This window comes from Arvicola amphibius, chromosome 1 (assembly GCF_903992535.2).
Source record: "Arvicola amphibius chromosome 1, mArvAmp1.2, whole genome shotgun sequence".
Taxonomy (NCBI): domain Eukaryota; kingdom Metazoa; phylum Chordata; class Mammalia; order Rodentia; family Cricetidae; genus Arvicola; species Arvicola amphibius.
Window position 1 is genome coordinate 110,221,014 of NC_052047.1, and position 12,734 is coordinate 110,233,747.

Here is a 12,734-nt window from a genome sequence, read left to right on the forward strand (position 1 = left end):
AATAAAAAGGTGAACCCAAAGAAAAACATATAGTAATCCTCCTGGATATTGGAAGTAGACACGATCGCAGGTCAAAAATTGGGAACTTGAGGGTGGGGCGAGACGGGGCCAAGGGAAGATGGGGAGAGAAAAGCGTTATTCCAGAGATTCTTATGATTTTTTTGGTAACCTAATTTTTAATTGAATCTTTGGAAATTTCTCATCATATGCCCCAAGCCTTCCCCAGTTCTTCCATACCTGCCTTCCTCTAATAAAAATTAGAAAAGGAAAAGAAAGGAAAGGAAAATAGTCTCATCACCCCCTCTGGCCAATAACCTGCTCCTCCATCAACTGCAGCCATCTCTGCACTTACCAATCCACTCCTCTGACTTCCCCACCTCTCCATCACAAAATACGTCATAGTGGCTTTGAAAATTGAAGTGTATCATGGAATATACCCCTTTGTCCAAACCTTTACTTGCAAATGTTCATTGCAATAAGTCATTCATCTGGTTCAAGGCTTCTGGCTTCTGCTACACCATCAACACTGGACCCTCACCAAGACCTCTGTCAGATATCCTGTGGTTGCTCTGAGTTATAGAGATCCTGTGGCTCTGGATCCATAGGACCAGCCCCTTCATGCCCTCCAACAGTTTGTAGATGGAGTAGATGCTGGGTGGGCCAACTCAGAACCATAGATCTGGGCCTGGGTGGTAGTTGAGTTGATCAGTCCTCCAGCTCTACTATGTCCATGCCACCAGAGCCAGCTCATACACAAACCAGAGGATGGGCAGGGCCAACTCTCCTGGTCCACATTTCCATGTTGTATAATAATAGGGTGTTATATAATTATAGAACTTTTAAATGACAAAAGTAAGAGATGGAGAAGACATTTTTGTTGTTATAGATGAAGGAGAGAATTGGGAAGAGAGGGACATTTTAGTGGTGATAATTGAGAGTATGAACAATCCACATGGTGGTGGACATGGTTTCTGTCTTGACTGTACCTCAATCTTCTGTCACAATGCCAGTTGTGACATTGTACTAAGGTGGAGAAACATAGCAATGTGTACATAGGGTCACAATGATATTATCTCCTACTGTTGCCTGTGAATTTCTCACCAGTTAAAATTACATTTAAAAATAGATACCATTTAGAGACGTATAAAAAGAGTTTTGTTTCCAGAAAGTTTTCATCTTTGAGCTAAAAGTATTCCCACTGCACTGTACCCTTGTTTGCTCCTGACATTCCCAATACATAGACAGATGTTTATCAACCCATGAAGTTTCCACCTAAAAAGTTGATGTACACAAAGCTTAGTTGATAGGTGCTAGTAGATAACAATTGTTTATGTGAGCATGATTCTTAGCAATTCTGGTGGGGTTTCAGTGGAATTTTAACAAGCAAGTCAGATACTCAAGGGGTCATTTCCCATAGGACAACATATTTATCAAATGCAGCTTGCTTTACGCTGACAGTTCAGTGTTGTTTGTTCATGAGGAACAGACACTGACAGGTAATAACTTTCCTTTTCTGTTAATCCAGGGATGTTCTTCATTTTTATAATAGAAATTATAAAGACCTTTTAAAGATATTAATGAATTAGTTTCTTATTTGTTCATTTCTGTGATCAACACATGGTATTATGTATACTATATTATGCAAATTAAGGAAATGATGAGGTGCCAAATTTCAAAATAAAGCAACAGTGAGTGTTGTATAGTACATGTCATTTATCTAGAGTTTCATAAAGTGTCAGTGACAAAATCAGATCCTTATTCCTTACCTTGTGTAGCTAAACCAGTGAGGGCATTTCTGTACAATGTGTTTCATCTGCCCTGCACAAGAAGAGCAATACAATGGAGCTCTGACTTATGAAAGTAGACTCTTAATAAGGCCTGATGCTGCTCAGTAAATACACATGTACTGCTGTAAAGAAGTAGCAGTGCATACATATATGACATGGGTATGGACAGTGCACTCTTTAGTAGAGGGGAGACTAATGTGAAGAAGAATAAAGACATGCAGAGGGGAACGGAGGTGAGGATGGTCCAAGGAGATGAGATTCTTGAAAACCCTGCCAAGAAACTTATGGTTTGTGCAGTGAGAACAAACTAATTACTTTTAATCAAACTGAAAATGGGCTGTTGTCTGAGCAAATAGTTTTAAAAGGCCATTGTTTGTGTGTGTGTCATGTGTGTCTATGTGTGTGTCTAACAACATGAGACACAAAGGATTTGTTGCAAGAAAGAAGTACTAATTTTTACTGTCCATGTGTCAATAATTATCCTATATTAGTATTTATGCAAAGTAGTACGTGAAAATATTTCTCCTGAAATTTATACATAGTATCTGTATTTATGTCATTTATTTTATATAGCCGCTATGAAAACAGTAGGTTGCAATGCTGTATTCGAGTCTAATAGCTGTCCATTTTTCTCTCAGTGGCAATATTCCAAACATAGATGGGACCAGGAAACTACACAATTATAACAGAGTTCATTCTCATGGGGCTAACCAAAGATGCTACAATCCGTGCCATCTTGTTTGTTGTGTTTCTAATAATCTACTCTATCACCTTGGTGGGCAACGTGAGCATCATCATGTTAATAAGAGGCAGTCCTCAGCTTCACACCCCCATGTACCTTTTCCTCAGACATTTGGCTTTTGTAGACATTGGGTACTCCTCATCAGTCACACCTGTCATGCTGAGAGGATTTCTCACAAAGGAAACATTTATACTTGCAGCTGGTTGTGTGGCTCAACTCTGCTCTGTGGTGACATTTGGGTCAGCTGAGTGCTTCCTGCTGGCTGCCATGGCCTATGACCGCTATGTAGCCATCTGCTCACCTCTGCTCTACTCTACACAGATGTCTTCCACAGTCTGCACCCTCCTAGTGGGCGCTTCCTACGTAGGTGGATGTGTGAATGCTTGGACGTTTACTGGCTGTTTATTAAATTTGTCCTTTTGTGGACCAAATAAAGTTAATCACTTTTTCTGTGACTATTCACCCCTTCTGAAGCTTTCTTGTTCTCATGACTTTTCTTCTGAGGTCATTCCAGCAATTTCTTCAGGCTCCATCATTGTGGTCACTGTGTTTATCATTGCTCTGTCTTATGTCTACATCCTTGTCTCGATCTTGAAGATGCGCTCCCCTGAGGGCCGCCATAAGGCCTTCTCCACCTGCACTTCCCACCTCACTGCAGTCACTCTGTTCTATGGAACCATCACCTTCATCTATGTGATGCCCAAGTCCAGCTACTCCACAGACCAGAACAAGGTGGTGTCTGTGTTCTACACAGTGGTGATCCCCATGTTGAACCCCCTCATCTACAGCCTCAGAAACAAGGATGTTAAAGAGGCCATGAAAAAACTGGTGGCTAATACTCACTGGTAGCTACAAATATCTGGGATTTTAAGCAGTGTAATGAGCTCCGAACTTCCAGATGAATGGACAGTATACTATGGAAATTTGCAATTATATCAATGATATTTTAAACATAAATCTTATCTTACTATAAAAAACTTTTTCATCATAAAAACAGTGGATTCACTAATATGGCAGCATTTAGAAATTTTATTTTCAATGCTTTCTTGACTACCATTTTCTGCAGCTATAAAGATATATTCTCACATGAGTTCTGTTTTCTTTGAGTACAACCTTTAGATTTGAAGTTGTAGAATCATCTGGAATCCTTTGAATGAGAATATTATTGCCATTTAAGATCTTAACCTGAAAGAAATGACCTCTTGTTTTACAAAAATGTAACTGTTGAAGGCAGAGGTGTACGTGGTAGAAAACTTGTGTTATCAGCAGGATTCCTCTTGTGCTATCTTATCCAGCCAACTCAAGGGGTCACTCAATTTCTCCCTTATCTTTTGATACTTCATTTTTAGCAATCCATTGAACTCAGTGACTAAAGCAGCCCCAAAAGGACTTCCTAATGGGGATAATTGAGGTGATCTCACTCCTGTGGAGATGATGATATAAAGACTCAGTCTTCTTGGATTGTTACAATCTTGGGATATACTGTGTATTTAGGCCACATCTTTTGAACAATATATTTCTTTGATGCTTCTGAAACTGGAAATTCATAGGATTTTACACCTAATTCTGATATGGTCACAATATCAGAAACTTTCTTCCTGAAACAGACCAATTTTCAATTTAATGATTTAAAATTTTTTGCTTTACTTTACCCAGTTAGTGTTTGCGTATCAATTGTCTTTTGCGTAAATACATTTTTATCAAAAGTATAACACTTTAAAAAACATTTTTGTCTTCAATAAAATCTAAACATCATATTAACCCTAATAAATGTTAAATTATAAGATTTTTATTTTGGCTGATGAGAACAGATATTATATTTAACTTTAGCCCAAAGGCCAAACCAGGGTGATACTATATAATTTCCAGCAGAGTTTCTTGAATCTTCAAACAAATGGTCCTCAGAAGCCTGGGCTGTCTTTGTTAATACAGTTTCAATGGTTTGCATGAACAGTTTTACAGTCAGTTTTTACTTCCTAAGTTTACTAAAATGATTACAATAATTGTCAGTTTGTTCCTGGTTTCTTTCCCTTTTCATCACCTAACTTTCCCACCAGTATCTATTACCTATTTGGTCTATAGTTCCTCTATTAATAGCATAAGCAGTGTTGCAAGCCACAAAGGAAATTTTCTTTTTTTTAATTTATTTTTTCTTTTTTTGGTTTATTTTTTTATATTTAAAAATCTCCATCTCCTCCCCTCTTCCTCCCCCTTCCCTCCCCTCCCTTCCATCCATACCCCCCTCCCTCCCTTTTCAGGCCAAGGAGCCATCGGGGTTCCCCACTCTATGTTAAGACCAAGGTCCTCCCAACTCCCCCCAGGTCCAGGAAGGTGAGCAACCAAGCTGAGAAGGCTCCCACAGAGCCTGTCCATGCAGAAGAGTCAAAGATCAGCGCCTTTGTCCTTGGCTTCTCTGTCAGCCTCCACCGTCGGCCACATTCAGAGAGTCTGGTTTGGTCTCATGTTCCATCAGTCCCAATTCAACTGGAGTTGATCTCCCGTTAGTTCTGTCCCATCGTCTCCATGGGTGAACGCACCCCTCACGGTCCTGACTTTCTTTCTCATGTTCTCTCTCCTTCTGCTCCTCATCAGGACCTTGGGAGCTCAGTCCAGTGCTCCAATGTGGGGCTCTGTCATTTTCTTCATCTACCGCCAGGTGGAGGTTCTATGGTGATATGCAAGAAATTCATCAGTATGGCTATAGGAACTGGCCTTTTCAGGCTCCCTCTCCTCAGCTGCCCAAGGAACTAACTGGGGGCGTCTCCCTGGAAACCTGGGAACCCCTCTAGGGTCAAGTCTCTTGACAACCTTCAGATGGCTCCCTAAATTAAGATATATGCTTCCCTGCTCCCATATCCACCCTTCCTGTATCCCAAGCATCCCATTCCTCCGAGCTCCCCCCATTCTCCCCTTCACACTTTTCTCTCCCCATCTTCCCTCGCCCCACCCTCAAGTTCCCAATTTTTGCCTGGCCATCGTGTCTACTTCCAATATCCAAGAGGATTACTATATCTTTTGGGGGGTTCACCTTCTTATTATCTTCTTAAGGATCCCGAATTATAGGCTCGATTTCCTTTAATTATGGCTAGAAACCGATTATGAGTGAGTACATCCCATGTTCATCTTTTTGGGTCTGGGTTACCTCACTCAGAATAGTGTTTTCTATTACAAAGGAAATTTTCTAACTAGGCACACCTACAGGTAGAACAGTGTGCCCAGTTGGCAGTATATCCAACTACAGTGTCATGCAGGGTAAGAGACAAATTTGTCTCTAATAGTTAATATTTATATCTGGTAGGATCTGGGTTCTCACAATCAACTCACCAGTTAAAGCTGGATAAGTCCATTCCACATTCTGTACCACTCTAATCCCACTGGGGATATACCAAGTTTTTCCATTTATCCTATCGGAAACAAAACTTGGAAACTTACTCTTAATAATTTGAACTATTTATCCCTGTTCTCATTTCTTTCTCCCTTAAATTGTTAAAGTATTGGCAAAGTTGTTAGAAATGAGGGAACTGTGGGTTTCTCTGATTCTACTTCATTCTCTGTCTCTAGACTGTTCCCATTAACTCCTGATATCATCTATTTATTAACATTTCTCAAATACTCTTTTGGTTAAAATCATTCTTTCTAGAACAGTTGTACAAATGTGTATTGTTAAACTTCACAAACTACTGTGACTCTTTCAAGCCAGCAGTATGGCTATCATGGTGAAAGCAAGTAGAAAATATAGCACACATGCTCCCAGGGTAATGACAGGATTATGAAGTGAACTGTCCACAGGTTTTTGCCAGATGGACCAGGGTCTCCATGGTCTTTTTTTCTCATTTTTTATTAAAAATTTCCTTCTCCGTCCCTCCTCCTCTCTCTTCCCTCCCCTCCCTTCCACCCATACCCCCACTCCCTCCTTCTCCAGGCCAAAGAGCCATCATGGTTCCCTTCACTATGTTAAGTCCAAGGTCCTCCCAACTCCCCCCAGATCCATGAAGGTGAGCAACCAAACTAACAAGGCTCACACAGAGCCCTTCCATGCCGTAGAGTCCAGGCCCATTGCCATTGTCCTTGGTTTCTCAGTCATCCTCCACCATCAGCCACATTCAGAGAGTCCGGTTTGGTTGCATGTTCCATCAGTCCCATTCCAACTGGACTTGGTGATCTCCCATTAGTTCTGTCCAATGTCTCAATGGGTGGACGCACCCCTCACGGTCCTGACTTCCTTGCTCATGATCTCCCTCCTTTTGCTCCTCATCAGGACCTTGGGAGCTCAGTCCGGTGCTCCAATGTGGGGCTCTGTCTCTATCTCCATCCATTGCCAGGTGAAGGTTCTATGGTGATATGCAAGATATTCATGAGTATGGTAATAGGATCTGGCCATTTCTGGCTCCCTTTCCTCAGCTGCCCAAGGAACTAGCTGGGGGCATCTTCCTGGACACTTGGGAACCCCTCTAGAGTCAAGTCTCTGCCAACCCTAGAATGGCTCCCTTAATTAAGATATATATTTCCCTGTTCCCACATCCACCCTTCCTATATCCCAAGCATCCCATTCCCCCAAGCTCTCCCCATCCTCCACTTCACAATTTTCTCTCCCCATCCCCCCATATCCCCATCCCACCCTACCCCCAAGTTCTCAATTTTTGCCCGGCAATCTTTTCTACTTCCAATATCCAGGAGGATAACTATATATTTTTCTTTGGATTCACCTTTTTATTTAGCTTCTCTAGGATCACGAATTATAGGCTCGATGTCCTTTATTTATGGCTAGAAACCAATTATGAGTGAGTACATCCCATGCCAAAGGAAGAGCTATTCATTCCAAACTCGGGCCTTGCTCCCCAAAGAAGTCACATGGCTTCCTTCTATAAAACTATAGAGTTTTATTTTATTTTTTTATTTTTTAATTATTAAAAATTTCTGCCTCCTCCCCACCTCCCATTTCTCTCCCCCTCCCCCCACTCCCCTCACCCTCCCTCTCCAGTCCAAAGAGCAGTCAGGGTTCCCTGCCCTGCGGGAAGTCCAAGGTCCTCCCCCCTCCATCCAGGTCCAAGAAGGTGCACATTTAAACAGAGTAGGCTCCCTCAAAGCCAGTACATACAATAGGATCAAAACCTAGTGCCATTGTCCTTGGCTTCTCAGTCAGCCCTCATTGTCTGCCCCGTTCTGAGAGTCCGGTTTGATCCCATGCTTTTTCAGTCCCAGTCGAGCTGGCCTTGGTGAGCTCCCATTAGATCAGCCCCACCATCTCAGTGGGTAGGCACACCCCTCGCAGTCCTGACTTCCTTGCTCATGTTCTCCCTCCTTCAGCTCCTCATTTGGGCCTTAGGAGCTCAGTCCAGCGCTCCATTGTGGGTCTCTGTCTCTATCTCCATCCATTGCCAGATGAAGCTTCTATGGTGGTATGTAAGATATTCATCAGTATGGCTATAGGAAAGGGCCATTTCAGGCTCCCTCTTCTCAGCTTCCCAAGGAACTAGCTGGGGACATCTCCATGGATACCTGGGAACCCCTCTAGATTGAAGTCTCTTGCTAACCCTAAAATGGCTCCCTTAATTAAGATATCTTCTTCCCTGCTCCCCTATCCACTCTTCCTCCATCCAAAAAAAATTGATCTTATGACCAGAACCTTGTGATAATTATTTTCTAAGTAATTATCAACTGTACTATATCTGGAGGCATTACCATCCCTGACTTCAAACTCTATTACAGAGCTACAGTATTGAAAACAGCTTGGTATTGGCATAAAAACAGAGAAGTCAAACCTACGGAATCGAATAGAAGACCCGGATATTAACCCACAAACACCTGATTTTCGACAAAGGAGCTAAAAGTATACAATGGAAGAAAGAAAGCATCTTCACAAATGGTGCTGGTATAACTGGATGTCAACCTGTAGAAGAATGAAAATAGATCCATATCTGTAAATGGAATGGTGGACTGTGTCCCGCCACCTGGCTAGCTTTACCCAAAATAATTACACGGAAACTGTATTCTTTTAAACAGTGCCTGGCCCATTAGTTTCAGCCTCTTATTGGTTAATTCTCACATCTCGCTTTAACCCATATTTAGTAATCTGTGTAGCACCACGAGGGGTGGTTGACCAGGAAGATTCTTAACCTGAGTCCATCTTGGAGAGGAGAGCTATGGCGACTGCCTGAGGCGTCTGCCTGACTCTGCTTTCTTTCTCTCACAATTCTGTTCTGTCTACTCTGCCTACCTAATTTTCTTTACTATTAAAGCGCCAAGGCAGTTTCTTTATTAACCAATGAAAGTAACACATAGACAGATGACTATCCTCCATCAAATATCTATCACCATGCACAAAACTCAAGTCCAAATGGATTAAAGACCTCAATATCAATCTGAACACACTGAACCTGATAGAAGAGTAAGTGGGAAGTACTCTACAACACATGGGCACAGGAGTCAACTTCCTACATAGAACCCCAGTAGCACAGACATTAAGGGCAACATTGAATAAATGGGACCTCCTGAAACTGAGAAGCTTCTGTAAAGCAAAGGACACTGTCATTAAGACAAAAAGGCCACCTACAGACTGGAAGGAGATCTTCAGCAACCCCACAACAGACAAAGGTCTGATCTCCAAAATATATAAAGAACTCAAGAAACTAGACTTTAAAATGCTAATTAACCCAATTAAAAATGGGGCACTGAACTGAGCAGAGAATTCTCAACAGGAGAGTTGGGAGTTAAAGTTCATTTGTGATTTAAGTTTTAGTAATATTTCCTTTACAAGTGTGAATGTCCTTGCATTTGGGGCATGAATTACCATCTTGGTGGATCTTCCCTTTAATAAATATGAAGTATTCTTCCCATCTATTTTTGATTAATTTTGGTTTGAAGTCTATTTTGTTAGATATTATAATAGCTACATCAACTTGCTTCTTGGAATCCTTTTCCAACCTATTACTCTTAGGGAATGTCTATCTTTGATGTTAAAGTGTGTTTCTTGTATGCAGCAGAAGGATGAATCTTGTTTTCTCATCCATTTTGTTAGTCTGTCCTTTTTTATTGGAGAATTGGGTTTATTGATATTGACCAATGATTGTAAATTCCTGTTATTTTGTTGAGGTGGTGGTAGTGATGTGTGTGTGTGTGTGTGTATGTGTGTGTGTGTTCATTTTTGGATTTTGCTGGTGTGAGATTATTTATTGCCGTGTGAACATGGGAGTAGTTAACTTCCATGAGTTAGAGTTTTCCTCTTAATACCTTCTGTATGACTGAATTTGTGGATAGATTTATTTTAAATTGACTTTTTCATAGAGTATCTTGTGTTCTCCACCCATGGTGATTGTTAATTTTGCTGGATTTAGTGGTCTATGATGGCATCTGTGATCTTTTAGTATCTGCATAACATCTGTCCCAGCCTTTCTGGCTCTAAAACTCTCCATTGAGAAGTCGGGTATAATTCTAGTAGGTCTGCATTTATATTATATTTATATATCATATTAATATATTATTCTACATAATATATAATATTATATTATTAATATTATATTATATTTTAGTATATATAAATATACTATATTTATATAATATATATTACTTGGCCTTTTTCTCTTGTATTTTTTAATATTTAATTTGCTCTGTTTGTTTAGTGTTTTGATTATTATGTGGCAAGGGGGTGTTTCTTTTCTGGTCCAACCTATTTGGTATTCTGCAACCTTCATGTACCTTTATAGATATGACTTCCTTTAGGTTAGAAAATTTTTCTTCTCTTATTTTGTTAAAATAGTTACTGGACCTTTGAGATGGAATTCTCCTTCTTCTATTCCTATTATTCTTGGGTTTCATTTTTTCATAGTGTTCCAGATTTCCCAAATGTTTTATATCAGAAATTTTTATATTTAGCATCTTTTTTAACCAATGTATCTACTTCTTCAATTGTGTCTTCAATGTGTAAGATTCTCTCTTCCTTCTCTTGTGTTATCTTGGTGAAGTTTATCTCTGTAGTTCCTGTTTGCTTACCTAGGTTTTCATTCCCAGAATTCCCTTGGTTTGTGTTTTCATTATTGCTTATATTTCCATTTTCAATCTTAAACAGTTTTATTCATTTCCTTCAATTGTTTGTTTTGTCTTGGCTTTCTTTAAGAGATTTGTTAACTTTCTCCCTGTGATTGACCTGGGGCTATCTGCCCAAGTTGGGGACTCTGGTATGGCAATGAGGAAGTGAAGGACAATGAAAGATTGGGTCTTTGGAAGCTAAGGAGTGAGGAAGTTCCTTGGGTGGGTGATCTACCTGGTCTTCTGGTGGGTTTGGTCTGTTGTTGAGTAGGTGGTACCGGCTAAAGGAAACCAAAAGAGTAGGGAAGGTCTGTTGGTAGATGGCCTACTGGAATTCTGGTGTCTAGTGTAGCCACTGGTCCAGCAGGGAATATCTCCCTAAATTGGGGGTTGGAACATAACAGCAAGAGGGGAAGGGGATTGGAGATGGTATTGGAGGGGAACTGAGAGAGTGGACAAGGTCTTAGGGCAGACAACCTACCTGGTCTTCTGGAAGGCATGGCCTGTGCTTGGGCAAAGGGTATCTGCTGGATTTGGGGCCTGGGACACAGTGATGGAGAGGGGAGGACAAATGAGGACTGGATTTGTTGGAAGCTAGAGAGTGGAGAAGGTCCAAGGGTGGGTGGAACACCTGGTCTTCTGGCAGGTGTGAACTGTGGTGGGGTAGGGGGCATCTGCACAAGGGAACTGAGAAGGTGGAGAAGGTCTGTAGGTAGGTGGCCTACCTGGAGTTCTGATGCCCAGTGTAGCTTCTGGTCTAGAAGGGGGTTAGAACATGTCAACAAAGAGGGGAGGTGTTACGGGGAATTGAGGAAACTGTTATGGGGGCCAAAATGACAGTCAAAGAATAAAATAATTCCTAATGACTAAAAAAATAAAATAAAGATGGTGGTTGGCCACTGTGTTCTGAGTAACACAGTATGACAAATAATATTTCTCTCTAGTGGTAATCCATATGCATAAGAAAACTAAAGCCACAGACTTGATTTGAGATCTGTAAGGAACAGGGACTTGTCTTGATGATAGGGCTGCCTGACATATTTTAAATGAAGTTCTTGCTCCTCCTGCTGTTTAGAAAGCTGATATAACTGTGTACATGTGGCTTATTTCTTTTAGATATATCGCTTGTTTTCTTAATTATTTAATTTTTTGAGGTCATAATATAATTGTATAATTTCACCTCCCCTCTTCCCTTTTCATATACTTACATATAAGTTTCCTTGCTTTCTTCTACTTTCATGGCTTCACCTTTTATTACTTTCTGCTGTGTGTGTTTATGCATATGCAAAGCTATTCATAAATATATAAATACAGCCAGCAAAATCTATATAATGCTACATACTTGTGTGTGTGTGTGTGTGTGTGTGTGTGTGTGTGTGTGTGTGTATGTATGTATGTATGTATTTCAGGGATGACCATTTGGTATTACTCAACCAGTTGTGCTCTTCCCTGGGTAAGACTATTTCTCCTACTTTTAGTATTTCTTAGTTGAATGAGTATCTTCATGTAGGAGTGAGGCTTTTTGACTTTTCTCTATATACCTTAGCATGTCTATTGTTATCATTCTTGTTCTTGTTCAGTTCATGTTTAGGTAGTCTCATTAGTGAGAATTTGTAGGTAAAATTTCTGATGTTACTAGGAGACAGTTTCACAGCAGACTCTCTGTTCCCCTAGTCTTATAATCTTTCTTCTGTCGCTTCCACAATATTTGTTTTTCTTCAGCAGTTGCCAGACGTCCTATCATTACTTTTGTGAGGATTTTAACACCTTCCCATATCTCTTTGGAATACAGTCTATTCTTCTATTACCAAGCATTTTATTTATTGAAAAATTCAGCTGATATGTTTTGATCTCTCAGAATTCCTCCCAGATACTCCCTACCTATCCAAATTTATATCCTCTCTCTCTCTCTCTATATATATATATATATATATATATATATATATATATGCAAAATCAAGAAACAAATACAAACAAACAAGAAACAAGAGACATGCACACACACATACACACATACACAAATAATAGAAACAAATAAGTAATAGACTAATAAGATAAAAAGTCCATACAAAATCAAATGAAACAAAAAGTCCACAAAATATCATTAGATGTTGTAATTGGATAATACTGAGGATTACCTTTTTTCATCTGGTATTGTGTAGAGTGCTTTCCAGTACCAT

At 40.2% G+C, this 12,734-nt stretch overlaps 1 protein-coding gene across 1 annotated transcript; it reads left to right on the forward strand.

The window, feature by feature from the left end:
* The first annotated feature begins 2,445 nt into the window (after window positions 1–2,445).
* LOC119818435 (olfactory receptor 508) lies at window positions 2,446–3,378 on the forward strand. The gene has a single exon (XM_038335759.1). It carries the CDS (start codon window positions 2,446–2,448, stop codon window positions 3,376–3,378), a length of 933 nt encoding a protein of 310 aa, XP_038191687.1.
* Window positions 3,379–12,734: the final 9,356 nt, after the last annotated feature.

Coding starts and splice junctions, on each gene's coding strand:
- LOC119818435 (XM_038335759.1), top strand. CDS start 2,446: ATGGGACCAGGAAACTACACAATTATAACAGAGTTCATTCTCATGGGG.